The sequence below is a fragment of the Ipomoea nil genome, unplaced genomic scaffold (assembly GCF_001879475.1).
Source record: "Ipomoea nil cultivar Tokyo-kokei standard unplaced genomic scaffold, Asagao_1.1 scaffold2704, whole genome shotgun sequence".
Lineage (NCBI taxonomy): Eukaryota > Viridiplantae > Streptophyta > Magnoliopsida > Solanales > Convolvulaceae > Ipomoea > Ipomoea nil.
Window position 1 is genome coordinate 3,363,538 of NW_017619132.1, and position 27,539 is coordinate 3,391,076.

A 27,539-nucleotide genomic window follows, 5' to 3' on the forward strand; every position below is an offset into this window, starting at 1 on the left:
TGGTAGAAAATCAGTGAACACATCTAACAACCTGACTAATTAAGGGAGCGCATTCCCTCAAGAGTTTTATACAATTTTAAGTATTATGGTAAATTTTTTTTTTTTTTTTTTTGATAATTTGTGATATTGATCTTTTTTTTCGGTGATCAGTAATAGAAATTAAAGAACTGAAGTTGAACTTAGAATCTTGTAATAACCAAATTAACTGTTGGACCATAACCCAATGCATGAGAACTTGCAATATAATACAAGAGAGGCAACCTTTTGGGTTATATGATAATCAACAAGCTGCAGTTTTTTAGTTTCCATTTCCGTATTGAGTATGTAACGTAACAAGATTTAAATTACATTATTCAACCAAGGGTAACGTAGCTACTAAGCTCGAAAACCTCAAGGAAGTCTAAAAGATTGAAACTTAACAAAAAGAATTATCAATTGATCAAAGTACGTGTTTTATGAAGACAAGATCGGAGAGGGGAAGAAACTGCAGCGTAGTATCTATCAATTCGCCGGAACGCTTGAGTTGGTGGATTTATTGCTGCCACTGTTAGCGTTGTTACTTGCGCTGTTGGTGGCGGGATTGGAAGAGTTTCCGATAATGGAAGTGATGGCGGCGGCTATAGCCGCCGTGAAGTTGGGGTCACCGGCGAGGGAATTAAGGGTATCAACTAGCTGCGGGTTGTGCTGCTGAGAGGACTGGTGCATTGTGGTCCGTTCCGATTGGTTTTCCAAGTCCTGAGAGAGTTGCAGGCCGGAGAATTTCGACTGGTTGTGTAACGCCTGATTAAAAATCTGCGGCAAAATTGAGGTGGCTGTCGGTAACTGGAATTGTGGCGGTTGGTTGGGCTGTCGGGGCGGGAACTGGAGTGGGTTTGGGGTTTCGGTTAGGTCGAGTGTGACGGTTGGGAATGGGGCCGAAGCTGAGATGGTTGCCATGCTTGAAGAGCACGGGAATAGCGTTCTGCCTAGGATGTTTGGGTTCATTAGCCCATCAGCACTTGGTATGGAGCCGGAAAGTAGCATCTTCGCCGCTGACGAAGTTGTGGACGCCATCGCCATGGCGGCCGGCGGCAATGGGTGGTTGTGATTGCCTTCGTAAGTCGTAATCAAGATTGTTCTGTCCTCCGCGCATCTTTGAACCTGTCAACAAAAGAATGGAATAAACCACATACCTAAGGCAACTCTAACTACACTTTTGTCCAATATATTTGACTGAGTTTTTTTTTTCCACTTTTAGTCATTTTCTATATTTTTTTCAATGTATTTGATTGAGTTTTTTCCACTTTTGATCCCAGTTTCACATTTGGTTTTCAAATTATTAAATGTTATACATTTAATCTCAAACTTTTAAAATCTTACCATATTTAATCATCTGGCATAATTTTGGATCACCTGTCTTCAAACTTTCTAGTTAAAAAATATTTTAAAAATGACAATTTTACCCTTCAAGTTAAGTTACTCAACTAAAAATTTGGTTACGGGTAACGAAATGACCAAATGTGACAAGGAATTTTCATATTTGACTATTAGGAGTTTGAAAAACATACTTGTTTCCGAACCGGGCACCCGGTGGCCATGGTGCACCGGTAATAGGCGCGAGGGCAGGGGTTTCCTTTCGCCATTTTCTGTCCATACTTCCGCCATTGACAACCATCTGTGATCTGGGAACAGGAAAAGAATATATATATATATATATATATATATATATATATTATTGATACCATCCATAATCTGATCAAATTAACTTAGCTAATTATGCAAGTATAGTGATTCTCCATATATATATATATATACCATGGGAGCATCGGATCTAGCTCTAACGGAGACGCGAGCTTTTCTCATGGTGGCCTCGGTAGCCTGATCGACGCTGCTACTTTCCGGACCATGACCTAGTCTAGGAACCTTGTTAGGACCCCAACCTGAAGACGACGGCCCCTTTTCGGGACTCTCCTCTCTCGAGGCCGGCGATCTTGAAGACCCACTCTCCCTGCCGTTTCCGCCGCTGCTCCGCCCCTCCGGGGAAGACGACAAGTTAGCTTCATCGGTGGTGGTGGTGGTGCCGTCGTTGGATCTCCCGGTTGCCAGGCCAAGATCCATGAATTGCCTGGGAAACTTTATCTCCCCATTATTGCTATTATTGTCTTCGTCTACTTTCCCATGATGATGATGATTATTCTTTTGGTGTTGCATCAGGTTTATCACCTGCTTTTGGAGATTACTGTAGTTGTCGGAAACCTGACTCAACATGTCCCTTAAAACTCGATTCTCTGCGCTCATTCTCTCCAATTCAGCTTTCACTGCAACTAGCTGCAGATCATATATCAATCATATTAGTTTTACTTTGGATCACCATTCTCTTAATCATAAACAGATTAAAGAAAAAGCTTGCTTTGTGTACTCATTGTGTTAGTTCTCACCTCCGTTTTATTCCCATTTTTCTCACAATCAGGTGGCAATCTATCCTCCACCACCGAGGAGGACTGATCATCGCTACTGCTATTTGAAGTGAGAAGACGCAAACAAGTCTGCAAATTCATTTCCAATCATCATCAACCAATGGAATTACATAAGCCAACCCATCCATTAAACAACTGTAAATATGGAACAACTCCAGCCAAGTTAGTTAGGTTGTAAGTTCGACTCCTAGGACCAGCTTATTGATTTTTTTTTATTTGAACTGGTCAACTATAAATAATTTAGCTAGGCTGATTTAACTCCGGGTGTTCCATGTAGGATCACAAGATGGGTGTTACCCTCTAGTAGTGAGGGCAAGTTTTGCTAATCACATGAAAAAAAAAACTGTAAAGAATTAATGAAAACACACAAAACTTACATTTATGCTGAAATCCAAATCTGTGGGTGCGTGTAAATCTTTCCTGATGCCGGCATCTTCGTCCTTGGTTTTGTCTGCAAAGAAGTCCATTTCATCCAGAACCTTCCGCTTATTATCCACGGGGTCTTCTTGATCATGTTCATGGTGACAATGATGATGACGGTGATCGGCGGTGTTGATGAGGCGGCTCACCGGGAATTGTATGGTGGGTGGCGGAGACCCGTTGTTGACCATAGACTCCATTGATGAAGAGGATGAGAAAAGGGTTAATTAGGGTGATGAAGATGGAAGATGGCGATAAGAGAAGGAAGATGAGATCGAGAAAGAAGAAAGAGAGGGAGTGTGTGAAAGGACAATGGTACGTAAAATAGTGGGATCTGAATCAAAGGAGAGTCCACTGGTTTTGGGCATAAAAAGAAGATAGATGAGAATGAGATCAGATCGAGAAGACTAAGAGAGAGAGAGAGAGAAGTGAGAAGAAGGATCGGAAGCAAAAGACTAGGCAATAAAATGGGGTTGTTGAGTTAGTCTAGAAAAGGAAGGAAGACCTTGTACACAGGAATAAGGACGAGAAAATGACTCGCGTAGAACGGAGTTATTCTTTGTTAGACCTTGTATATAGGACTTTAAGTTATGTATATATCTTTCAGCTATCCCATCTTTACTACAAACTATACAAAGTTGACAAAAATTATGTGTTTTTCAATTCTATAGTCTATGCCCAAACTATCTAGAAGGTGAACCGAAAAATCAGATATATATAAATCTTTCAAAATACATTCTTAATCCGACCTAGGAGTCTAGGACTATTATTCCCTTGATTTTTGAAGTTCGTAACTACGTACAAAATACTAGTTTTATAAGATTTATACGTACAGAATGTAATTACTTTTATAAGATTTATACATACAAAGTATAACTACTTTCATAAGATTTGTGCGTATAGTACAAATTACTACTAAAGTACTTTCAATTTTTTTTAAACATATACTATTTTATACTAGCTCAATTTATACAATGTTATACGGAAATTAAAGTTTTTGGTCATTTCAATCATATAAAGTTAGAGTTTGTATTCAAAATAGAAGTAGAATGTGTATCATATATAACATGATGACATGAATCTATCTTTTCTAATTTAATTAACAAGAGTTCTTGATTCAAATACTTTTAGTTATATAACATATTGTATTCCTAGTTCCTCAGCATAAATAATAATCTAAATAACCTAATGTAAATCGAGATTGGAAAGAAAGAGTAATAATATGAAGAAAATAAGGTTCTTGAATTGGACTTGAGGTGGGCAAAGAACTATGGTGTATTCAGTTATTAGAGCATCCACAATGGTTGGGGAGAATTGGGGGATAATGTAAGAGTGATTAGAAGAGAGAATGTGTGAAGGGGAGGAAAAAAAACAAAAAAAATCAAAATCAAAAATTAAAAAACAAAAAAAAAATATAAAAAAAAAGGGGTCAGGCGCGCCTGACGCGCCCACGCACGCGCCCGTGTGGGCGGGCTGCTGTGCGCAAAACGCGCACAGTAGCCTCTTTTTTCTTCTCTTTCTTTTTCTTCTTTTTCTGCATTCTCCTTAAATTTGCAGGAGAAATATCTCCACCAATAACTCCCCCCACACTTGTTATTATCTCACCCGAGATAATTCATCTGACATTATCTCCATAATATCCACTGATGTGGATGCTCTTAGTAGAGTTCGTTTCGTCCATTTCTCAATACATTGAGGTTATATTCATAAGATTAATTTGGATGACTTTTAGTTGTTACAAGATATCTAATATGATCTAAACACACACCAATGATCTCCTCATAATTATTACGGTTGACAATACAAATAAGAAATAATTGTAATAAACTCCACACGTCCTTGAAGTTAAAAAACGGTTAATTAGTCAAACATTCCGAGTAACGATATGTCAGACACGCCAACCTTCTTTATGAAATATACTTCGCGACTCTAAATCTTTAATTTGCTCATAACTGACTTGAACTCAAGCGAGTACTTCCTTAAAAAATATACTTCATAGGTTCTGTTTGACATACCTAACTTATAAATTAAATTAGCTGAAAGCTAAACAGCTAATAGTAGCCAGTAAGCAAACCGATTGAAGCTAATATTTAAACTAATTCAAACTGAAAGCATAATTTGCCACATGTGGCCTTGAGGGTGTGATGTCAACGGTAGGACCATTCTAGAGAGAAAAATGGTAGACCTACTTCATGAAGTTTAGCCCAGATATGTAAATATATTGACATTGATGGGGTGTGGTGTGTCAAAAGGGGATTAATTTACATGAGGTTTGACGGGTTCCATCGCCCCAATTGCCCCGCCATCAAACATCATACTTAGCCCAGTCTGGAGTCAATGATTTAATGTCTCAGCCCACTTTTATGACAATTTCCATGATGTACTTAGGACGCCATATATCTATTATTTCTCCATTTTATTCCAATCTTTATACGGTTATACCATAGACCAGGCACTGTGGATTTGGTGCATTTTAAGTTGACATAAAGTTTTTTATCAATGTATTATGAAATTTTATATTTTAAGATTATGAACTTTGTGCTTGAAACAAATTAGTAATTGTATGTATTTTTAAAAAAAAAATAGTAATTGTATGATTGTATCTTATGTTATGAATTTCTGTGTTTTGTGTTGTAAAATTCTGTGCTTGAACACAAATTATGTACCTAAATCATATTTGAAAAATAAGTAAATATATAACATGTATATGTTTCTTGTATTGTGATTTTTTATGTCTTGTGTTATGAAATTCTGTACCTTACGAGCATGAATTCTGTACATCGTCATTTTGATCCATGGTCTATAATATTATATGGACCCTGGTTCATGATATAAAATATAAATTGCCACTTTATTCTTAATTTATCGTTCAATTATTATTATTATTATTATTATTATTATTATTATTATTATTATTATTATTATTATTATTGGGCTTTAATCAATTCAAAATTTTCAATCCACCAAACTTAAGCAAATATTGTACGGAAATTAAAGTTAGATCCAATTTTTTTGGGTCATTTCAATCATATAAAGTTAGAGTTCGTATTCAAATTAGAAGTAAAATGTGTATCATATGCTAGCTGAAAGCTAAAAGCTAAAAAGTTAATAGCTGAAGTTGAAAAGCTAGTAGCTAATAAGTTAACTGATTGAAATTAAAGTGTTCCATAAAATTAGCTATTGAATAAGATTATAAGTGTAAAAGGACATTTTTATAAATTTATATATTATATTCAAATTTAAATATTGATATATATTGCAATTTAAAGTTTATATATATATATATATATATATATATATATATATATATATATTGGATATTTATTATTTAACATCTCATAATAAAGTAGTAATGTTTAGATTTAATTTTTATGTATTTTAAAATATGTTATGAAATCGATTAAAGATGAAATGTTTTAATATATTGTTTTATATTATTTATTTGTTTTAATCTTATCCATTCATTAGATATTTAAATAAAGAAATATTTTTCTTTATATTAAATAATAATGGTTCTTGGTGACTCGATGAACAAGTATGGTAAAGTATTGGATGGGCAAAAAAATATTTAAAAAATATTTAGATATCATAGATTGTGTCATTTTTATAAATTAAAAAAAAATTAAAAAAATATTAAAAGTCAATAACTTAATAAATTATTATTTTAAGCTTTATAGTACAAATAAAGTATAAGTTTTACCAAATAAAAGAGAGAGTAGTAAATCAAATCATATATATATATATATATATATATATATATATATATATATATATATATATATATATATTAATAAAACAGTTTATATATTTTTAAATTTTAAACAAATAATAAAATACTCCCTAAATATGTAAAGGGGCTAACATGTGGTCGATTCGAGGGTGAGGTGTCAACAGTAGGACCATTCTAGAGAATGAAAAGGTTGACCTGCAGCACGAAGTTTAGGCAAGGCATGTAAATATATTGACATTAATTGGGTATTGTGAGTCAAAAGAGATTAATTTACGTGAGATTTGACGGGATACATCGCCAATAGCCCCGCCATCAAAATCATCTTTAGCCCAATCTATAGTTAACGATTTAATCTCTCAGTCCACTTTTATGACAATTTCCATGGCAAATTATATGGTGCATCAGAGTACATAATGAATTATTAATTTGTACCCTAAGAATTTATTTGTATTATATTAAAAGTTTATGTGTATTATATATTATGTTAAGATTATGTGTATTTTACTATATAATTATGTACATATAAAATATGAAATTTTTAGAACGCACAGTGCATTGTGCGTCCTGGTGCACGGTATAATGATTGCTAGACATCTAGGTATGCCAACTGTTTAGCAGGCAAATTATGCTGTATGGTGCATACGGATGCAAAAACAGCGTCGTTTTACATCAAAACGCGCGTCTTACTTAAAAAAAATAGTTTCGATTCCCAGCAACAACATTATGGATGTGTAGGTATGCAATGCTGGATTTATAGTTCTGAAATTATGGATGTGTAATTATGCAATTCTGGATTTTATAGTTATGAAATTATGGATGTATAGTTATGCAATTCTGGATGTATAGTTATGAAGTTATGGATGTGTAGTTATGCAATTCTGAATTTATAACTGTGAAATTATGGATGTGTAGTTATGTAATTCTGGATGTATAGTTATGAAATTATGGATGTGTAGTTATGCAATTCTTAATTATTATTTTTTAAAGTTAGACGTCAAAACGACGCAGTATTTACATCAGTATGCACCATACATGGTGCATACAGATGCACAACATAAAGATTGTGTTTAGCAGGCATGGGCTCTACCCAATTAGTTACCTAACCAACTGTTCAATTGGGATGGCTTTTCACCAATTGGGCTCTTGGATCTTATTTTGTTCAAGTTACTATGCCAAATTAAATTATTGAGTTAATTATCAATTTAGTTCCGAGTTAACGGATGTCTAACGGTTATGACTATTTTAGGTAAGAAAAAGACATAATTAGAGATTAAATTGAGAAATTTTGAAAGTCGAGAACCAGATTGGTGAAATCCTCATAATCGAGAGACCAAATCGATAATTAACTCTTCAATTATTCTATAACCCCGTTACACATGATTTGAGCTACATTTCTTTGAAAATCTACTTGTTGAAAATTTGAGAACTTTTTTATCATTAAATTTACGTTTCTTTGAGCGTTCACATCAATTTAATTTTTACACAATTTTTTGAAGCCAAATAGGAGAGAGAGGTGGAAAAAAAAAAAAAAAAAAAAAAAAAAGGTCAAAAGGGTCAAATAGGCTTATAGTTCCCTCACTTTTTTCTATTTTTGAAAAGAGTTAAGCATAAGTTCTTAAGTTTGACTCTGAACCAAAATTCCCTTAAGAGAAGATTTAACTCAAATCGCTTAATCTCATATCAATTCAAAATAAATCGAGTCTAAACCAATTCGGTGAACACCTTGAGTTATGAAGGAAGGAGGAAAAAAAACGTTAAAAGCCATGTACATTGTACAAATGTTGCATGTTTTCGATGGAGACGTTACATTTATCCGATTCCTAAATAATAATAATAATAATTGATGGATAGGCCCGAGTACAAGGGAGTAGCCAATCGGTTTTCACTGATTGGTCGGATCCACTAGACCACGGGTCAAAACTGCGGGCTTGAGTGTGGGTCGTGCTGATAGCAAGTCCAAGAATTTGATGGCCTATGCGGGCAAGATAGGGGGCCCATGGCCCGCGACCCAACACGGGCATGAATGAGCATATTGGGCCTATTCGCATTGTAATACGATTGGTCTTTCCTATATATTCCTAATGTAACAAGGACTCTCAACACAAGACAATTTAAGAATTTGTTTCTTTTAGCGCTTCAAGCCCACTTGTATAAATATCTCAAGGGATCAAACAAATCCAACTTTTGCAATAATAAAATATTTATATTTCCTCTATATTCTTATTATATTTTTTGTATGTACTCGTTATTTTAACGGTAGTGTTGGTCAGCCATTCAATGTCGGTGGACACCTTGAGTCTCGGTTATGAAGGAGGGAAAAACGATAAAAACCATGTACATCGTACAAATGTTACATGTTGTCAAGAAAGACGTTACACTTATCTGATTTCTATATAATAATAATAATAATAATAATAATAATAATAATAATAATAATAATAATAATAATAATAATAATAATAATAATTATTGCCAAAATCAATTAAATTTCAAATAATAATTGCCAAAATCAATTAAATTTCAATTTTAAAATTTAAAAATATCATTTTTCCAACTTAAGAAAAATATTATATTTTAACTAAAAAGTATTAGTTTCTCATAAAATTTTTGCGTGATATTATAATTGACATTCTTTAAAATAAAAACATTAGATTATTTTTTAAGTGTTTTCAATCACGAAATTAAATTGAAAAGTAATACTTTTTTACACTAAAAACACACAACATTAATGCAAATTAAAAGTGATACTTTAAATTGAAAATTATAAAAATTTAATCATGATTGTAACACATTCTTTTTGCAATGACGAGGGAAACAAATTTCGTGATTGAAAACACTTACAACTATTAAACCACACCGTAATAAAAAAAGCTAACAACAGTCACCGTCCCAACACCCCACCCACCTTCCTCATAACCTTCAATAAATAGCAGTATAGCACTGCCCTTGCCACAACTATTTCTCCATGTACAAATACTCTTTGCTGCACTCTCTCATCACATAGAAGAAGCAACAAAGCTGCGCTCTACTCTGATCTTTCTCCTATTTGGTATTAATTTCTATGTGAAATTGATATCTTTTTTGGGGGTTTTTGTTTCTTTTAGTTTTCCGAGGAAAAACATAAAGGGAAAATAGGGTAAGTTATATAAGAGAGTGAGAATTAATGGAAAATCTGCCGGAAACGTTATGTGTGGACCCAACGGCGGCGGCGCCACCATTGGCCTTGTCGGCGGCGCCACCAGGGGAAGCTTCCTCGAGCATATCGCAATCCGCCACGCTGGATGAGCTCTTACATATGCTCCATAACCCTAATCTCCGTGAAGAGGCTATGGAGCTTCTCAACAAGGTATAGATACATCCCGCGATTTACATCTTCAGAAGCTTACGCATCAGACGGACACATATACATACACATCAATCAATGTATACATACATGCATTCATACATATACAAGGTGTGCATGTGGGGTTTGGGTTTTGGGGTTTGAGGTTTTTGTTTCTCTTCTACAATGGTGGATGAATGGTTGGGAAACGTATGGAATTTTATTTCTTTCCTTCTTTTACTCATCTCCTTTTGGTATGAACTTCATTACAGGCATGCATTTATGCTATTTCTTTATATAATTTTTCTGTAATTTTTTCAAATGCCAAACAATTTTTTTTGACTTGCTATAATTTTGCATTCCATATGGGATTTGGGCATCAATTTCGTGTTCTATATTTACATGTTTAATTCTAGGGCATGTGTGTTTTTGGTAATTGAAAATGCCTTCAATTTTTCTACTTTTTTTTTTTTATTAATTTTGATTTGTGATTTGAAATTTAAAAAAAAAAAAATTACAGTTAGGGTTTCAGCAAAAGACGAATTAATAGTTTTTTTTTTTTTTAATTTTAAAGTTAACGCTCGCTCTTTTTTTTTTCTTTTTTTTTTTCTATATTTGTTACAAACTAGAAAAATTTTCATTTTTTTAGTTCGAAAAACACTTACCTTTTTTTCTTTTTAAGGTTACTTTTACAGAATTGAGAATCTTAGTTCCTCAAAAATGTTTTTTTTTTTTTTTTTTTTTTTTGGGTAAAATACATAGAAGCGTGAATCGTGTGCTGAGCTGCCAATTCTACTGTGGAATTCCTTCAACACAGTTTACATACTTCTGCAGGTATACCTTCTCTAATCTCTTACTAGCTTCATTATCTATGAAATGAATTATATATCTCTTCTTCAATTTTTTAAACTCAAAATAAATTCTATTATTATTATTATTATTAATTTCTTTTTTCCTCTCTCAATTTCAGGAAGTGATATCCCTATACAAGAAGTTGTCTCCCTTGAGGATAACCACCAAAGAGTCCACTCGAGTTTGCAATGCTCTTGCATTGATTCAGGTTAAGATCAATTCTCATTCACGTGCACACACACATACATATATATATATGTACTAACCCGTGATATTTTTAAATATATAATATCATAGATAGTGAAAAAAAAAAATGGTTCGACTAGCACCATCTTATATTAATTAAGCTAATGCTTAAATTTTTTATTTGATTGTTTGTTCCTGTAGTGTATGGCTGCTCACCCAGACACAAGAATGGGACTGGTGAGAGGTATTCCCCTTTGATTCTTCCTCTAAATCTTTAAATTAATCGATTCATAATAAAATATTTCACGTACTTGATAATCTTTACTTGCACTTTGTAATAGCAGTTTTGTGGTCTAGTGGCACGAAGTGACTCTCCCATATGGGAGGTCATGAGTTTGAGCTTCAGTTGGAATAACTGTATTGACTCTTTATGTTTCAGTAGGTTGAGAAGACTCTTTATGTTTCAGTAGGTTGAGAAATACTGCATTGCAACAGAGTAGTAGTACTAAAAAAAATTATAAAAAATTATGAATGAGATTAGTGACAGAAAGGTGTAATTCTAAAACTTTACGTGCATGCATGCACCCACGAGTGGTATATATTAGCGTTGATATATAGTCCACGTCACGTTATACATATTATATATACGTATGCTTTTATTTTATTTTATTTTACTTTTTTCTTTTTTGTATATTTTGCAGCTAAAATACCGGCGTATCTTTACCCATTCCTGGAACCAAGTGTGAATGAGAAGCCCTTGGAATTTTTGAGGCTGACGAGCTTGGGGGTTATTGGTGCGCTGGTGAAGGTTAGTACCCCGTGCATGCATGCTTGCTTGCATAAATGAACTGGACATAAATACCCCTAATGTTCTCGAATCGAGTTAATTATGGTTTTTGTCGTATTGTACTATATATATATATATATATATATATATATATATATATATATATATATATATATATTCGTGTTCTGTAATTTGTAAGCGCGTGCAGATTGAGGATCCAAACGCGCCGGAGATAGTCCATTTCCTCCTTGAAACTGAGGTTTTCCCTCTCTGCCTCCGCTGCATCGACCTTGGCGATGAACTAACCCAAACTGTACGTTTCGTTATAAACCCATATATACATATACATATATATATACTTCTGTATATAAAAGATATGTCCAGTTTAACTAAAAGTCTAAACTGATACTATGACTACTATACCAGTAACAACTCTGATATAATATTGATGAAAATATGAATATGGTTAAGGGTTAGATAAGCTCTCGAATTATATATAATATTATATTGGGGAGAATTGAACTATTTTGGGTTGTTTTTGTTTGTAAAGTTGGGGTTAATGATGTACAGGTAGCAACTCTGATAGTGATGAAAATACTGGTGCAAGAGGAGGGGCTAAAGTACTGCTGCGCTCTTGCAGAGCGGTTCTTCTCGGTGGTGCAGGTGCTGGGGCGTCTGGTGGAGAGGCTGCCTGAGACTCCATGTTTGCGTCTCCTAAGATACGTCGTTCGTTGCTACCTCAGGCTCTCCGAACTCCCAACCCCGCTTCGGTACATTATCTTCACTCGATCGCCATTATTGTCCCTTAGCTTCGAGTATGGTAGTCGTTAGTTACTTGAATTGTCTGTTTCAAATGATTTCTCCTTAATTTTGACTTGAAGCTCCATGGCCATGGAGACATTCCGGCGTTGCCTTCCTCCAAAGCTCACCGACGAAAGGTTCCTCAACGTCCTTCATGTAAGTCATCTCTCCACAATTCTCTTCTTTTCTTCCTTTTTTTGGATGACGAGAGAAAACAGCAGCCACTACTCAAAAGTGTGCATTGGGTAAACCCTAACTAGCTGACAAAGGATCAGATAAACCAGTTTAGGTTGCCTATAGCTGACTAGTCCAAACAAGAAGGCCAATAACTTGTAATATTGTGGTTATCAAGTTAACAGTTTAACCAACTTGGCACTGAATAATTCATGATGTTGGTGGTGAATTTGCAGGATGATCCGCAGACAGCGAGGATGTTGCAGCAGTTCTTTCTGAACATCACAACAAGCAGCTCTTAGAGAGGCAACATATATAGTCTGTGTCTGATGGAAGGAGAACCTTTGCTATATATATAGGTCTTCCATGGTATGTAGTGTTTGTTTAACAGATATAAATAAATAAATAAAAATCAACTGCAGGGTTTGATTAACAGCTTAATTAAGGAAAAGACTGGTGTAATTTAGGTGTTGAATATAATGGCTCCTGGATATGGAGGAGTTCTGTATGTACTCAGTGTTTGTTCATCTTGTTGTCCCTTTCATTTCATCTTGTAATTGTGTTGTCTGAGTTTCTAGTAATAATTTAAGTGGAGTATTATTGTGTTCATTTGCTCTCTCTCTGTATTGGATTGTAACTTAAAAGATGTTTGGTAAATTAGTACTTTATTACATATAAAATGACTTTTTCAAAAAGTTTATCAGAAAAGTTGTTTTAACATTTTGGAGCAATAAGCTATTACAAAAAATTAATTAATCAAATACTCATATTAATTATTTAACTTAAGTCAAACGGCTAATAATAATTAGACAAATCAAAATTAATTGATAAGCTAACATGTTACGAAACATTACCATAGTTAATATGAATCAAATAGTCATCAATACTATAGAAAATAACAAGATTAGGATTTTGTTAGAATGATGTCTATAACATGAATACGATCATAATTTGTAGTTATAGTTAATGATCACGACAATAATATATAATATAAAATATAAAAAATAATAATACACAAACAATTATATACAATATTATTAACACTGTAAAAATAAAAATAAAAACTCAACAATTAAATTATATTATGGCCTTTACATTATCATATATGAATACATAAATAATTATTAATTACTCCGTATTACATTACCTTCACCCAATATTAGGCAGTGAATAAGGAGTATTATATATGCAGAGTGGTGTCCAGCTAGATATTATGCATAGAGTTCTACTACATAAACTCTCAAAATTATATTCTCTCATTTATACTTTCTGAGGTGGTAAATCAGGATTTGTTATTTTCATCATGTGGGTCCACATAAAAATATCTACATCAAAAATATGTGAAAGAGAATACATATTAAGAGTTTAAAATGAGAGTACACCAATTATTTTACTCATGCATATATATCCGACGTCAGGATTCCTATATCGGGATTTGACCAAATCGTGAATCACGCAGAATTGAAGTTGCGAGGAAACGCGATAAAGCATATATATATATATATATATATATATATATATATATATATGACAAAAGTAGTGGGTCCCAAAACAACAGAAATGGTGGGTCCCTCCCTCCCAATGATTCCTCGCAGGTTTTCCGTTTGGATGGTTTGGCCTGCCGAACATTGATTAAACGGATATCAGAGAAAGAAACGGATAGAAAGCTTGCAATATTCATGCACTTGGACCTTTTTTTTTTTTGTTTTTTTGGTAATACATACAATTGTGCTATTCTACATTTTAATTATTCTTCGACTTTGACTATTATGTGTCATGTTAAATGTTTAATGTAATTACAGTTCTGTTTAATTTAATTGTCAAGCATCTTGTGCTCAAATGGCATATAAGGACTCTTTCATATGAGAGGTCAGATCGAGTCTCGGTGGAGGCGTTGGTGACTCTTTGTATTTCATTAGATTGAAAAAGTATGTTTGAACAGATACTACACTGTAATAGAGTCAATAAACATTAAAAAAAATGTTTAATCTAATTAATTACTTAGACAACTTAAGAGCATGTCAGAAAATGGTTTTTTTTCCCTCAATTTTTGCAAGCTACATAGAATGGTGAGAGGAGAGAAAATGAGGAAAAGAATTGTACTATTAGCACGCTAGTGCCCCAAACGCGCACTAGGTGCATTAGACGTTACTTCTTTTTTTTTTTCTTTTTCTTGCAAATTTCTCTCTTTCTTCCTTCCTCTCTCATCCAAATAGGGGTGGATTTAGAATGAGGGCATTGAGGCAACTGTCCCCCTCTCTTATCTCACTCTATCCTTTATATTATTGGTGTTTGGTATTTTGTCAAGGACATTTTCTAGATTCACCCTGCATCAGACCATGCAAAAAAAAATTCTCTTAAGATGCTCTAACTGCATTTTTGTGTGTAGCACATGACTTTTTTTTTTTAATACTATTATTACTCAAGTGATATAGTCTCCATTCACAATTCACCAACCAGGCCAGTTTGAATGCCTTCCCTTCTAAAATAAAAATAAAAAATTATAGGTGTAAATTGTCATGGGGCAATATACCCAGTACTCTAATATAGGGGTGTAAATGAGTTGAGCCGCTCGCGAGCGGCTCGGTCAACGCTCGGCTAGAGCTCAGTCAAAATCGAGCTCGAGCAGCTCGTGAATTAAACGAGCACGAGTCGAGCTTAGGTATTCTAGGCTCGTGGCTCGACGAGCCGCTTGCGAGCCGTATAATATATTATATATTATTCATTCTTAAGTTGTTGCTTTTATTCATTCTTAATTAGTTAAAGCTATTGAAAGTTATTCATTCTTAATTAGTTATGAAAGTAAGCAATTAAGCTATTGTTTATGTTTTTCAAAAAAAAAAAAAAAAAAAGAAGCTATTGTTTATGTTGCTTTTATCGGATTATGCATTTAGGCAGTAAGCTAATATGTGGAATTTTGGATTAGTTGTTGCTTTGATTTATTTTTAATAATATTAATAATATGTTATGGTTGTAAGCTTGTTGAGGACTGAGGTATGATTAGTTGATCACTTGATGTTGTTATTGTTTTTTCATTAGGAATGTTTACAAATAATTCACGTGTCCTGCAAAATCCACATACTTTAAATAGTGTGGTTGGTGAAAGCAATGAAACTGTTAATGAATCCCAAGAACAAGTTGGAGGAGTTGAAAGGGTAGAATTACATCTAACGAAGTAGTTTAAATTTTAAATCAAACAAGTCAAATGCAATATCAAAATCGAGCTCACATTCGAACGTAAACTCGAGCTCAAACAATCGAACTGTTCGAGCTCGAGCATCAGTTCACAAGCTCGAGCAATGCTGTCATTAACGAGCTCGAGCTCGGCTCGGCCCATTTACACCCCTACTCCAGTAGATGAAAATGTAAAAAATATTGAGATGGGACATAATATTTTACATGAAAATCTTGTAGTAAAAAGATCACGAATTGAACCTTTTCGGTTGGGTAAAACCAAAATCCTTGACATTCTAATTATACTAAAGGCTGAAATTTAAAGTTACAAAGCTTTACAAAATAGGAGTTGGCATGGTGAAACTCTCCAATTTTCATGTCCTCCTAGAAAACAATATAGTAGAAGCTGCAATCATACTAGGTGTATAATCAAAAGACATGGAATCCAGCGGCGTCGAGCTGCCGGAGATTCTTTCAGGTCTCAACAACCGAATAACCTTCTCCGCGGCAATTATCTGTTTCTGTCTCAGACTTTCATCAAGAATCAAGTTCCTGCAAAAATCAGAACCCATGAGCCATCAAGAATTGATTTTGAAGGTACAGGATGATCATTGTAATGGGCGCCTACCGGAGCAATGATGCCAGTTTTGAAGGCGTGCAAGCACGAAACAGAGCTTCAGGGATTATCGCAGATTCTAAGAGAATGTTGGGAAGAGAAATGTACGATACTTTAGCTTTGTAACGTATGATCCATTCTGTCAGGAGATGGGCTCGATACGCCACAACACAAGGTAGCCGTGCAAGCTGCAACTCCATCGCAACTGTCCCAGACGTGCACAGTGCCACACTGCTAACCTGCAGTACACAACAAGAAGATAACTCGTAGATTATCATCTTCACCAAATCAATGCAAATATGCAATATAATAATTGTTTTTTTGAGTGCTACTGACTCTGTTACAATGTAGTATCTGTTCATAAATCCACTGAGGCCCGAACCCACAACCTCCCATATGAGAGTGTAACTTGGTGCCATTAGACCACAAGGTTAGTCTTAAGTTGTCAGCATAATTCATACGAGTCATACATATACACAAAACTGTAGGTTAGATTGTTAGAACAGTTGCATTTACCGAACTTCTGGATGCATTGTGCATAAGCAACTAAATCATATGATTGAGATGGATGTTTAGTTTAAGGCTTGGAACTTGTGATGCAAGGGTCAAAGGTGCACCAGTGAACAGACATTTATAATAAAGAATTGGAAGTCATGAGTGTCCTTACGCTAAAAGAGTCGTACTTCATGTGGTGTGATCCTCCCGGAATCAATATAACAGGTGCAGGCCAGTTACGGGTCGCTTCACCGACGAAACTCTCCACATGTTGGTTAGGTGCAACGTGGATAGTCGTAATCAAGTCTGGAAAGGAATCTCGTAGTTGTTTCACCGTGTTTGAGAAGATGGGCATCATTCTAGTAACCTCTTGTAATCTGCTTCCGGGGAGCAAGGACATGATTTTGGATCCTTCAAAAGTCAATTAACGACTGCTAAATGAATATGCAACAACTAGAAAGCGTAGCAAAATTTTTGGGTGTCCGGAAACAAAAATCTAGAAAGTACGATGCACTAAAGGATTGCTTAATATTTACAATAAACTTGAAAAAACCAATGCATTACAAGAACTTAAAAGTTGCCATACCTGAGGATATTCCATATTCATTCCTAAACTTTTCTGCATCCCCTCGAACTCTCCATCCCCCTTGTGTCGTGTCCTTCCCCTTAAATCAAATCCTTTTTTTTTTAAGAATAAGAACTTAATGCATTAAATCAGAAAGGAGAACATCAACAAGATAATGAGGAGGATTATCGAACCACTCCCCGTAACCTGACACAGAAACGGCTTCCCTAGCAACAGTGTGGGCAGCACGATTCAAAATCCTTTTAAGCCAATAAATATTGGAAAGATGTGTAACATGAGAGAAGTATGAAAACAAGCAAATATGCGTGGGAGCATTCTAAATTTGAGCCAAAAAATCTTCTTGTAAAGGAGAAAATATCCAAAGATTTGCAGGCTAAAAGTCATAATAGTAAACACAGGCTAGATAGCACTAATAAGGATGATGAAGAAAAGACTTCTGCATTTAAGCTCCATTATGCGTTCTACAGTATCTTCTGTCTAAAACCAAAAATATAAAAACTAATTTTCACCTCAAACTCCAATATATCTTCAAGTGTAGGGTGGCCGACAAAGCTTGCAGCTACTCCATTCGATCGACAAACTTCTGCCTCAAAAGGAAGGATACATAAGACATGATCCACAAACTCAGAAAGTCCTCCCAGTCTTGCCTCACCGCCTTTCCACGCCCAGAATGACGGTGCAACATAGTGAAAATGCAGAGGACCAAGCGTCCCTTGTATCCTGTACCTAGCTGCAAAAACCATTTTTTTTTCATATTCCTACACCATTTTTCCAGTTCATATGGGAAAGAGCTAATATCTTTCTTTACCAAAACTCCTGCCATGTATTACCCCGCAAATGCTTTAGGAAACGAAAGGAGAATCCCTTTGAATCCACGGTGACTACAGCATGAGGCCGAAAACCAAGAGCAGCCTGCACTGCTTGTTTCAATTTAACCTGTAATACCAAAGTTAAGGCACAAATTACAGTATTAAACTACTTCTTAAAGAAAAAAAATGCACAAATTACAGTATTAAACTACCAAAATTTCTTTCTTAAAGAAAAACTGCATCTAAAGCAATAATAATACAAGTAATGTGGCATACTCTGAACTGATTAAGATGTGGCAATAACTCCCAAATACCCATCACTGCAATATCCTCCATTGGAAAGAGAGAGTTCAACCCTTGCTTAGACATCCTATGCCTGAATAAATGCAAAAACAAGAACATGATATTGAATGAGGAATTAGAATGCTAATACGGAGTATTAGAAAGGGAAAAAGATGGTTGTAAAATCAGAAACAATGTATTGTAGAGCATTACCCTCCAACGCCAGCGAAGCGGACGGGAAAAGGAGAGAGCTTTTTGAGAGAATTCATAAGACGTGCGGCAATGGCGTCACCGGAAACCTCCCCAGCAACGATGAAGAGCCTGAGTTCTCCGTCCCTGGAAGCCGATTCCACGGTAGATTGGGTCGAAGCAGAGAACGATACTGCCCTTTTCACCAGTAGCGGCATCAAACCCGAGGCTTTCGTATTCCGAACTGTTGTCTGTATCATCATCATCATCATTCCTTTCTGAGCATCGATCAGCACCGGCGCCGCGCGGTGTAGCAATTCTAGCAAATGTTTGGGCACACAGGGTAAATAAACGAAAGAACAGGGACTTTATTTTAATTAAAGAAAAGTGAATAAAGAGTATTTTTTTTTTTTTTGTGGGGAGGGGGGAATAGCTTGGGGGCGTTTGGTTCAGGTTATATAACATAACCAAGGGAATGTGACATTCCAAAGCTTACATTCCGGTGTTTGGTTCATATTATCTTAGGGAATCTAACATTCTCCCAGGAATGTCACATTCCCTCCACATAGGATTTTGAAGGGAATGTGATTCCCTTCAAAATCTTAGGTAATTTAAGATAACATTGGTTATCTTTATAGTGTGTATAAAAGATAACCCTAAGCCAAACATGATTATATTACATACCTCAATTTTAACCAAACACAGGAATCTAACATTTCCAGTAATCTAATATTCCCCTAAGGTAATCTGACATTCTGTGAACCAAACGACCCCTTGAAGTATAGGCAAAAGAGCAATTAAGCCCTTCAACTTTAAAAAGGTATAACTAGACCTTTCAACTTGTTATTTTGAGTCAAATAAGCCTACTAATAAATTTTTCACATAGAATAATCGATCAAAAAATTCCGACGATATTTTCGGCGACAACAAAATTAAAAATAATAATAATAAAACACCTACCGTAGAAGACAACCGTTCGGTCGTCTTCTCCATTGTAGAGGACGACCAGTCCGGTCGTCCTCTCTAATGGAGAAGGCGACCAGATCTAGCCGCCCTCTCCAGTGGAGAAGGCGACCGGACTGGTCGCCTTCTCCACTAGAGATGACGACTGGACTGGTCGTCCTCTCCAATGGAGAAGGTGATCTGATCTGGTCGCCTTCTCCACCGAAGAAGACGACCGAATGGTTGTCTTCTCCGGTAATTTTTTTTTTTTCGTCGAATTTTTTTGCCGGAAATGTCGTCATAATTTTTTGACAGATAATTCTAGGTGAAAAATCTGTTATTAGGCTTATTTGACTCAAAATAACAAGTTAAAAGGCATAATTGTACCTTTTAAAGTTGAAAGGCCTAATTTCTCTTTAACCTATAGTTTAAGAGTCTATTTGACCCTTTATCTTTTTTTTAGGTGACGAAAAATACCTACAGCAATTATTATCACTGGTGTACAAATCAAATGAGGTGGCTGCCTAGGTTCTAAGGTCTCTCGGTCGAGAGAATTTTACCTCCGAGTGCCTTTTAGTCGGTTGGCTAATTAAGCGTCGACTCGTCCAACTTGAAACCTAATTTGGTCGAGTCAGTGTCCAACCCAACTAAGTCGTCATCCAACTCGATTGAGTGTTTTTTAAGATTTAGAGCAACTATATCTTATTATTATTGTTATTTTATTCAGCCACGTAAGCAATGTTTATGCACTCTAATAATCTTACTAATGCTTTTTGCAATCTTAATCATTTATTTTGAGAATGTGCAAAAGATCACGAATAATTATACATAATTAACTCAAATCATAAAGATCATACATTACTTTTATTAAAAATCAAATTCAAAACCATAATTACTAAACTAATAACACAACCAATTAAATTAAAACCATAATTACTAAACTAATAACACAACCATCTTAATTGGTGTTGTCACAAAGATTAAAATTTAATTTATATTAAAAAACGTAAAATTAATCTTACTGTAAACAAGTTTTCAAAAAAAAAATAAAAAATAAAAATCTTATTGTAAACAACTTATAAATATTTCAAGAATAATTAAACCATATCTCGTAATTTATTTCATTCATCTCAATTTTAGGATAAAGATAATAGAATTCTTGCAATACGAAGGCTATAAAAGCCTATAAAGTCAAATTTACCTCGGGGAACTCCAGGTCAGGAGAGTTACTGGAGCACTAGGACTGTTAAAAAAAAAAAACTCGCTTTTTTTTTTTTTAATGAAACTTCGTGCTAATAGACAGTAGTCTCCAGTCGGCAGATCGAGTACAGAGAAAGAGAAAGAGAGAGAGAGAGAAAGAAAGAAAGAGGGAGAGGGAGAGAGAGAGAGAGAGAATGGCGGTGAACCAACGATGTGGACAGAGGGTGGTGAAGGCGCTGCTTGGGGTGATGGCGGTGTGCTTGGCCGGCTACATTCTGGGTCCACCATTGTACTGGCACCTCAAGGAAGGCATAGCAGCTGTGACCCGTTCTTCTTCATCCTATTATTCTTGTCCTCCTTGCAACTGTGACTGCAATTCCCAGCCCCTTCTCTCTATTCCTCAAGGTTTCTTTTGCTTCTCCCTTATCGGATCTGCTAAGATCCTTGCATTTCACTTTCTGGGTATTGGTATTTATGTGGATATAGCTCCAAATTTGCTGTTATTTCATGAATCTTAGTTCATCTGATTAGTAAAGTAGCAATCTTTTTCAGTTGGGGGTAGTTCATAGTTCATAGTTGGTCTCTCAAGAAGAAATACATGAACTATTTAGTGATGGCTTGCTTGGATCAGTTTCCCTTTAAGAGTCTAAGCTCAATTATTACATTTTCATATTTGATTCAGTATAATAATAATGCAGAGCTTCACTTAAGCAGACCCCCTTGCCTGGAAAACTGAACTATGGAAGTACCAAAAAGAAAAAATTGAAAAGATTGTGGTTTTGTCAGGTTTGCAATTAGTAATTGAGCATAAGCTATACAGCATTAACTTAGTAAAAATAAGAAATAATAAGTATTCTTTCACATCATCTACTCTGCTTTGGTTCTGAATAGGCTAGTTTGTATATAAGCTATCTGTTTACATAGAAGCATGTATCTATTTGAAATTTGACATTGATATTCATTACTTGTATTGCTTAGCCTTATATCTAAAAATTCCTTACATGGATTTCTCTCTTGTTATTGCAGGATTGAGCAACGCTTCTTTTACAGGTTAGTGATATAAGCACAATTGCACAAAATATCTTTGTGCTTCAACTTAAATTTTACTTGAATAGGAAGACTTTTGATTGTTTGTGTCCAGCTTTTTAAAGATGAAAATGAGGAATGCAATACGACTTTAGTTCTGCCCTTGCTCCTTTAGCTCCCGTTTGATTATAGAGAAGTGTATAATGATTGATTCAGTACCTTCTTTTGTTATGCTTATAATGGATCTGCACGGGGTGAGGTTGAAATCATTTGAAGCAGTTGGTTTATCTAAGAAGTATATATAGTGTTCGTGTTTGTGAGCTTCTTGTTTTAGAAAACCATAGCCCTTGAAGACCTAAAGAAGTATAATCGTATTTTAGTAATAACAGTTTCTTTGTGTTCAAGTGGAATCGTAAAACTGTGTCTTCATAGTTTAATGACACTAGAGAAACTTGGTCTTTTCTTTTCTTTTGGAGCATATTGATACCTGTGCCATTTGATATGAGATCACGAATGCCCCTTTTTTCCAATTTTCACACTTTACAGATTGTGGAAAGCATGATCCCGAGGTGGGTGAAGACACAGAGAAGAACTTTGCAGAACTGTTGTCCGAGGAATTAAAATCCCGAGAAGCTGAAGCCTCAGAGAATCAGCACAAAGCTGATATTGCACTTCTAGAGGCAAAAAAGCTGACATCTCAGTATATGAAAGAAGCGGACAAGTGCAATTCTGGGATGGAGACTTGCGAGGAGGCTAGAGAAAAAGCAGATGTAGCGTTGTTGGCACAGAAGAAACTGACTGCTTTGTGGGAGTCGAGGGCACGCCAGAAGGGATGGAAAGACAAGGCGGTAAAGTCTCAATGAAATCTAAAGGCCACGCCCCAATATCACTTGTAATATCCCAAGGCAATCCAACTGGTGCCGTTATGGTCTCAATTCTGTTGGATTGCAATAGTAGTATAGAGAAAGTTGTGCTTCATCATCTATTGTTCCATATGAGATTTCCTGTTTTGGTGCAAGGCAAAGCCTTGCCATGTAGTATTTATACCAATGTTGATTCAAAACATTTCCACTAAAAGACTTCAGTAAAGGCTGCCATTCGTTTTGTATTCACTGTCAACCTTTGCAGCACTTATGGTCATTTTACTTCTGTGGTAGTAAACATTACAATGGTGACATTTTTTTTTTTGGGTTGATGAGGGAAACCCACTGAGCCACTATCCGAAGGCCTGAATTGGGTAAATCTCGTCTTGTGACCCTAACCGACAAAGTAGTAATATCAGCCTAAGTTGTCCATGTCCATGACCAATAGACTGTTCCCACTCAGAGACAAACTTGGAACCTTGTGATTATCAAGCTAAGTCTCACCAATTTTGTTGAAATTGTCCACACAATGATGACAATTTACTTCAAGGGGGAATGCTATAGTGGTGAGACATTGTGTTTGTAAGGAATGTGGATTACCACTTAGAAAGTATTGTTCAGAATATGGATTACCTCTTGGAAGGTATTGAACGGTTATAGGAACGATTACGAGAATGTGTAAGATTACTTTGTGATTTGTTGGTAATTTCAAATTCCTCGAACCAAACGCCTTAGGTAACTGCTATGTTCATCAGTTGATGCTTTGATAAAGGAACAACAGTAACTTCAAAGCATCCAACAATCATAAACTGCATACACTAGTACATAAGAAGAACTTGATTTATAAACTAAACTGTTAATGAAGTTGTCACAATGTATGGGATAAGAAGCCTATTGCATATTTCACAAGCAAGCAACACAAGATTTTTTGTACATAGGTGAATGATAGAGCATCTTAAAAACAAACTACACTAGGAAAGTAGGTAATCACAAGATAGCAGATTAGCTGTGCTCAGATCACATGCTGTGTTAGAAGTCAATGAATCCATTCCCGACTGCATCAGCACTTGACGCCCTGCATTCAAAATCAAGTAAAGATTGTTTTAAGAAAACGAGTAGGGGTTAATGGTGTTTATGCATCAAGTCGAGCAAATTTATGAGTTTTCACATCACACGAAACAAGGTTCAACTGTGCATTCGTGTACAAGGTCACCTGCAAATGGCCCTTTTACAGCATACAATTTTATGTTCTCCCCACATGCAAAATCTTCAGCAAATGCACTCCACACGTTAGTAGTTCCCACTTCCCAGACCTTTCGCTCTTTTTATTAGGAATAAGCAAATTCTCCATAACATATTAGTCTAAATCCAGCATTAAGTACATTTCATCACTCCAAATTCAAATTTTATTGGAAGTATTTGATACCAGAGCAAAAGAAAACAATTCCTAAATGACAGGCTACAATGCCTTGAAGGCAAAGGTATCATGCTATGCATCAGTTCTAAAAGATCCAAAACAAGACACAAATCAAATATCAATTTGTTTAATGATACCAACATCACAATATCGTCTAATTTGTTTCATAATCTGTATATCCACAGTAATAGATCTTCAAAATTAAAGTGGTCATACAAAATTTTTGCTGCAAGATTGAAAAAGAAAAGAAAAAGAAAAAGGCTTGGCAGAACAAAGGTAAGCTGCAATTACATAGATACTTTATGATAAAATTCAAAGGTGGAAAGAAGAGTACCTTTCTTTTCTTTACTATAACCACAAGGCTTCAAGTTCTGTATAACTGAAATGTCACTTATCGTCATTATCAGCAGTGCTTCTCCTACTACGTCGTAAAGACAAATTTTGTACAGTAGAAGCATCATCAAAATCAGCGCTCGCATCAAGAAAAGCCAGGCTCTCAACAAAAGGACTTGCGTGAAAAGAGAATAAAAGATTAGGCTCTTTAAACTCACATACTCCAAGGTACTTATAATGTGGTGGACCTTTAGGATCATAAGCATGCCATTGTCCATAGGTTGTCATCACTTGAACATCTCCATTTCCCCTAAATCCAAAAGGTATACCCGCGCTTTCAGGAAAGATGAAAGACACTTGCTTCGTCCATGAAGCCACGCAATCATAATCTTTCATTATCCATATACTGTACCTCGAATTATCTTCCAGCACAACCACAGCAAGTGATCCCATGTAGACATCTGCTGCTACACAGATAAATGGCAGTGTTGCCAAACTTTCCGGCAATTCCATCATCCCAAATCGCTCCTTACTCATGTCAAACCGCACAATCAAGTTCCTAAGCTCCCCATTCAGCATACCCTGTCCAACCCAATGAACCGCCCCGTTTAGATAAGCTTGACTAGATCTTCCAGGGACGGAAAAGGCAAGTGCATTATCACTAATCTCTTCCCATACCCGTTTGCTTAGCCTAAAGATCTCAACTTTGGGAGAGGCAATTCCAAGCCCAACATCCACAACATTCACCACCTTGTAGTCATTCATAACGGGATCAAACCCAAACCCAAGCGAGTGCTTGAAATGCACAAAATTGGGGTCAGGAAGGCAAACCGACCTCCCTATAAACGGGTTCCAAAGAATCAGATCGTGATAGTTCTTGAAAAAATCATCAGAAAGGAATATCAGTCCATTACAGCACCCAATAATTCTGAAAAACGGATTTTCGGCCTTAAACGGAGCTCTAAACTCAACAAATTTAATTAGATAGCGATCGTCATCACAGAACTCGTAGATTTCTTCTCTGGGGTTAATGCAACTACGCACGAGAAGGCAAGAACTGCGGTTCTCATTCTGAGAATTGAAATTGAGATGCTTGGAGATAAAGAAGGGAGTTTTGATGAGAGAGTACCATGATCTTGAAACGGTGGTGCAGCGGAGAATTGACTTGGCTGGAAGTCTGGCGAGGATTTGAGCCCACAAATCTATGGGCAAAGAGGCACACATCTTCGCTGGATTGTTCAATTTTGATGGGCTCATTCTTCTTCTTCTTCTTCTTCTTCTTTCTTCTTCGATCAAAATGGTGCTTTGGAGAGAACAGACGAACAGTGCTGACAGAGCCAGTTATGGGCTTCTTCGGAAGCCAACGCCGTTTACCGTTTTTTCTAGCCACCGTTACGAATTTCTTTTAAATTTTAAACAATTAAAAAGTAAATACGCGTTAGTGATGGAGTACTACATATATTATTTTGATTTATTTCCTTACAAATATGTCTTATCCTATAAGTCTATAGCGCTGGTTAAATAATAATAAAATTTTTTAAAATGCTCGAATAACTATTGACTCAAATGATCTATCTAATTAAAATTCTAATATTTAAATATTTTTTTGCTTCATAATTCTTTACCGTACTTGTTCATTAAGGTAAGTGCCACCAAGAACCCATTTATAATACGGAGTAATTTACAAAAATGACAAAATCTTACCCATTATTATTTAATATAAAAGAAGAGTATTTCTCTATTTAAATATCTAGTGAATGGATTAGATTAAAACAAATAAATAATATGATCTCATTCATTATTTATTAATAAAAGTTGGTGGTTCATGTGTTCTTGCTTTGAACTTGCTTTTCTTCTCCGCTCTCTTCTCTGTATTATTTGAACATACAATTACACAAGATATACGTTCAATTTCACAGCACATGTGATCTACATTAATCCTCGGTGAATTGACTTGTACCCATTAGTGTGAATCGTTTTAGGAAAACACAAAACTATTCATTGACCTCAATTTTAGATTTCTAACTAGATTTTGAGATTGTTATGTGATTGATCGAGTTTGGGGTTATTCATTGATAGAACTAAATTGCTCTATGTATTTCGTGTGTATAGTAATTTGTATAAAAATTGTATGAAAATATGAAGATAGAATCCGGAAAATGGATTCTCAATTTCTCTTTTATTTAATGCTTAGAGAGATAATAGAAGAAAAGAGAGACTAATTGACTTTTGACACTAGCCGTTTGACCCCGATCCGACTATTAAATGAAAGTACAGACGTATAGGAAGGTCAAAATCAGGGTATATTCCCTATCATTCATCCTACAATGAAGAGGCTAATTGATTTTGGGAGAAAAGCTTTGTTATACGTTTGGGTTCTATCGGGCTATGAAGAGCTAAGAATCTAGTTTTATCACGTACAAATTTAGCAGCATCTTCAGCATGTAGAAGAGCAGAAGGCAACAATAAAGAAAGTGTCGGATCAACAAATTTACAATCACAACGTCGTCTCTTTCCGCAAGCTTCCACGATCCTTAAATCTTGATCAACTAATTTCCCTATTCTTCTACGCACCTCATCAATCGTCTCCTTCTGCAGGCGTGTAGTTACACAATGACGTCGAGCTCTAGCAGCAACCTATTGATGTTTTTAATTAGCCTACAATTATACTGATAGTGACTTAATATAATTGTAGCGTAATTAAAAATAAAAAAAATATCAATATGTTTGGTTTTTTGATTAAATAAAAAAAAATTATTTAAATTTTTTAATGATATATTTTTATGCTGTTAATTTTATTTTTGGAAGAATTTATGAAGAAAAATATTATAACAGATTGTTTCCTTAGCTTTCATCTTCAAGAACCCAAAATTCTCAAA

At 35.3% G+C, this 27,539-nt stretch overlaps 5 protein-coding genes across 5 annotated transcripts; 2 read left to right on the plus strand and 3 right to left on the minus strand.

The window, feature by feature from the left end:
* Window positions 1–272: 272 nt before the first annotated feature.
* Window positions 273–3,389, minus strand: LOC109155612 (probable WRKY transcription factor 31). The gene is made up of 5 exons (XM_019303229.1): window positions 2,834–3,389; window positions 2,418–2,525; window positions 1,795–2,307; window positions 1,548–1,661; window positions 273–1,140 (listed from the first exon to the last, which is right to left on the minus strand). The coding sequence occupies exons 1-5, from the start codon at window positions 3,074–3,076 to the stop codon at window positions 502–504; spliced, it is 1,617 nt and encodes a 538-aa protein (XP_019158774.1). The 5' UTR covers window positions 3,077–3,389; the 3' UTR covers window positions 273–501.
* Window positions 3,390–9,590: 6,201 nt separating this feature from the next.
* On the plus strand, window positions 9,591–13,279 carry LOC109155812 (cell differentiation protein RCD1 homolog). Its single transcript, XM_019303466.1, has 9 exons — window positions 9,591–9,952; window positions 10,691–10,762; window positions 10,899–10,988; window positions 11,168–11,210; window positions 11,668–11,774; window positions 11,962–12,066; window positions 12,324–12,523; window positions 12,635–12,710; window positions 12,965–13,279. The coding sequence occupies exons 1-9, from the start codon at window positions 9,770–9,772 to the stop codon at window positions 13,028–13,030; spliced, it is 942 nt and encodes a 313-aa protein (XP_019159011.1). The 5' UTR covers window positions 9,591–9,769; the 3' UTR covers window positions 13,031–13,279.
* Window positions 13,280–16,194: 2,915 nt separating this feature from the next.
* LOC109156087 (probable lipid-A-disaccharide synthase, mitochondrial) lies at window positions 16,195–19,237 on the minus strand. The gene is made up of 8 exons (XM_019303912.1): window positions 18,904–19,237; window positions 18,685–18,784; window positions 18,430–18,535; window positions 18,109–18,329; window positions 17,600–17,678; window positions 17,186–17,424; window positions 16,531–16,757; window positions 16,195–16,454 (listed from the first exon to the last, which is right to left on the minus strand). Exons 1-8 carry the CDS (start codon window positions 19,149–19,151, stop codon window positions 16,277–16,279), a joined length of 1,398 nt encoding a protein of 465 aa, XP_019159457.1. The 5' UTR covers window positions 19,152–19,237; the 3' UTR covers window positions 16,195–16,276.
* Window positions 19,238–21,125: 1,888 nt separating this feature from the next.
* LOC109156090 lies at window positions 21,126–23,160 on the plus strand. Its single transcript, XM_019303914.1, has 3 exons — window positions 21,126–21,426; window positions 22,048–22,071; window positions 22,594–23,160. The coding sequence occupies exons 1-3, from the start codon at window positions 21,216–21,218 to the stop codon at window positions 22,908–22,910; spliced, it is 552 nt and encodes a 183-aa protein (XP_019159459.1). The 5' UTR covers window positions 21,126–21,215; the 3' UTR covers window positions 22,911–23,160.
* Window positions 23,161–23,729: 569 nt separating this feature from the next.
* LOC109156089 (F-box protein CPR30-like) lies at window positions 23,730–25,995 on the minus strand. The gene is made up of 2 exons (XM_019303913.1): window positions 24,662–25,995; window positions 23,730–23,985 (listed from the first exon to the last, which is right to left on the minus strand). The coding sequence occupies exon 1, from the start codon at window positions 25,915–25,917 to the stop codon at window positions 24,715–24,717; it is 1,203 nt and encodes a 400-aa protein (XP_019159458.1). The 5' UTR covers window positions 25,918–25,995; the 3' UTR covers window positions 23,730–23,985; window positions 24,662–24,714.
* Between the last annotated feature and the right edge of the window lie 1,544 nt (window positions 25,996–27,539).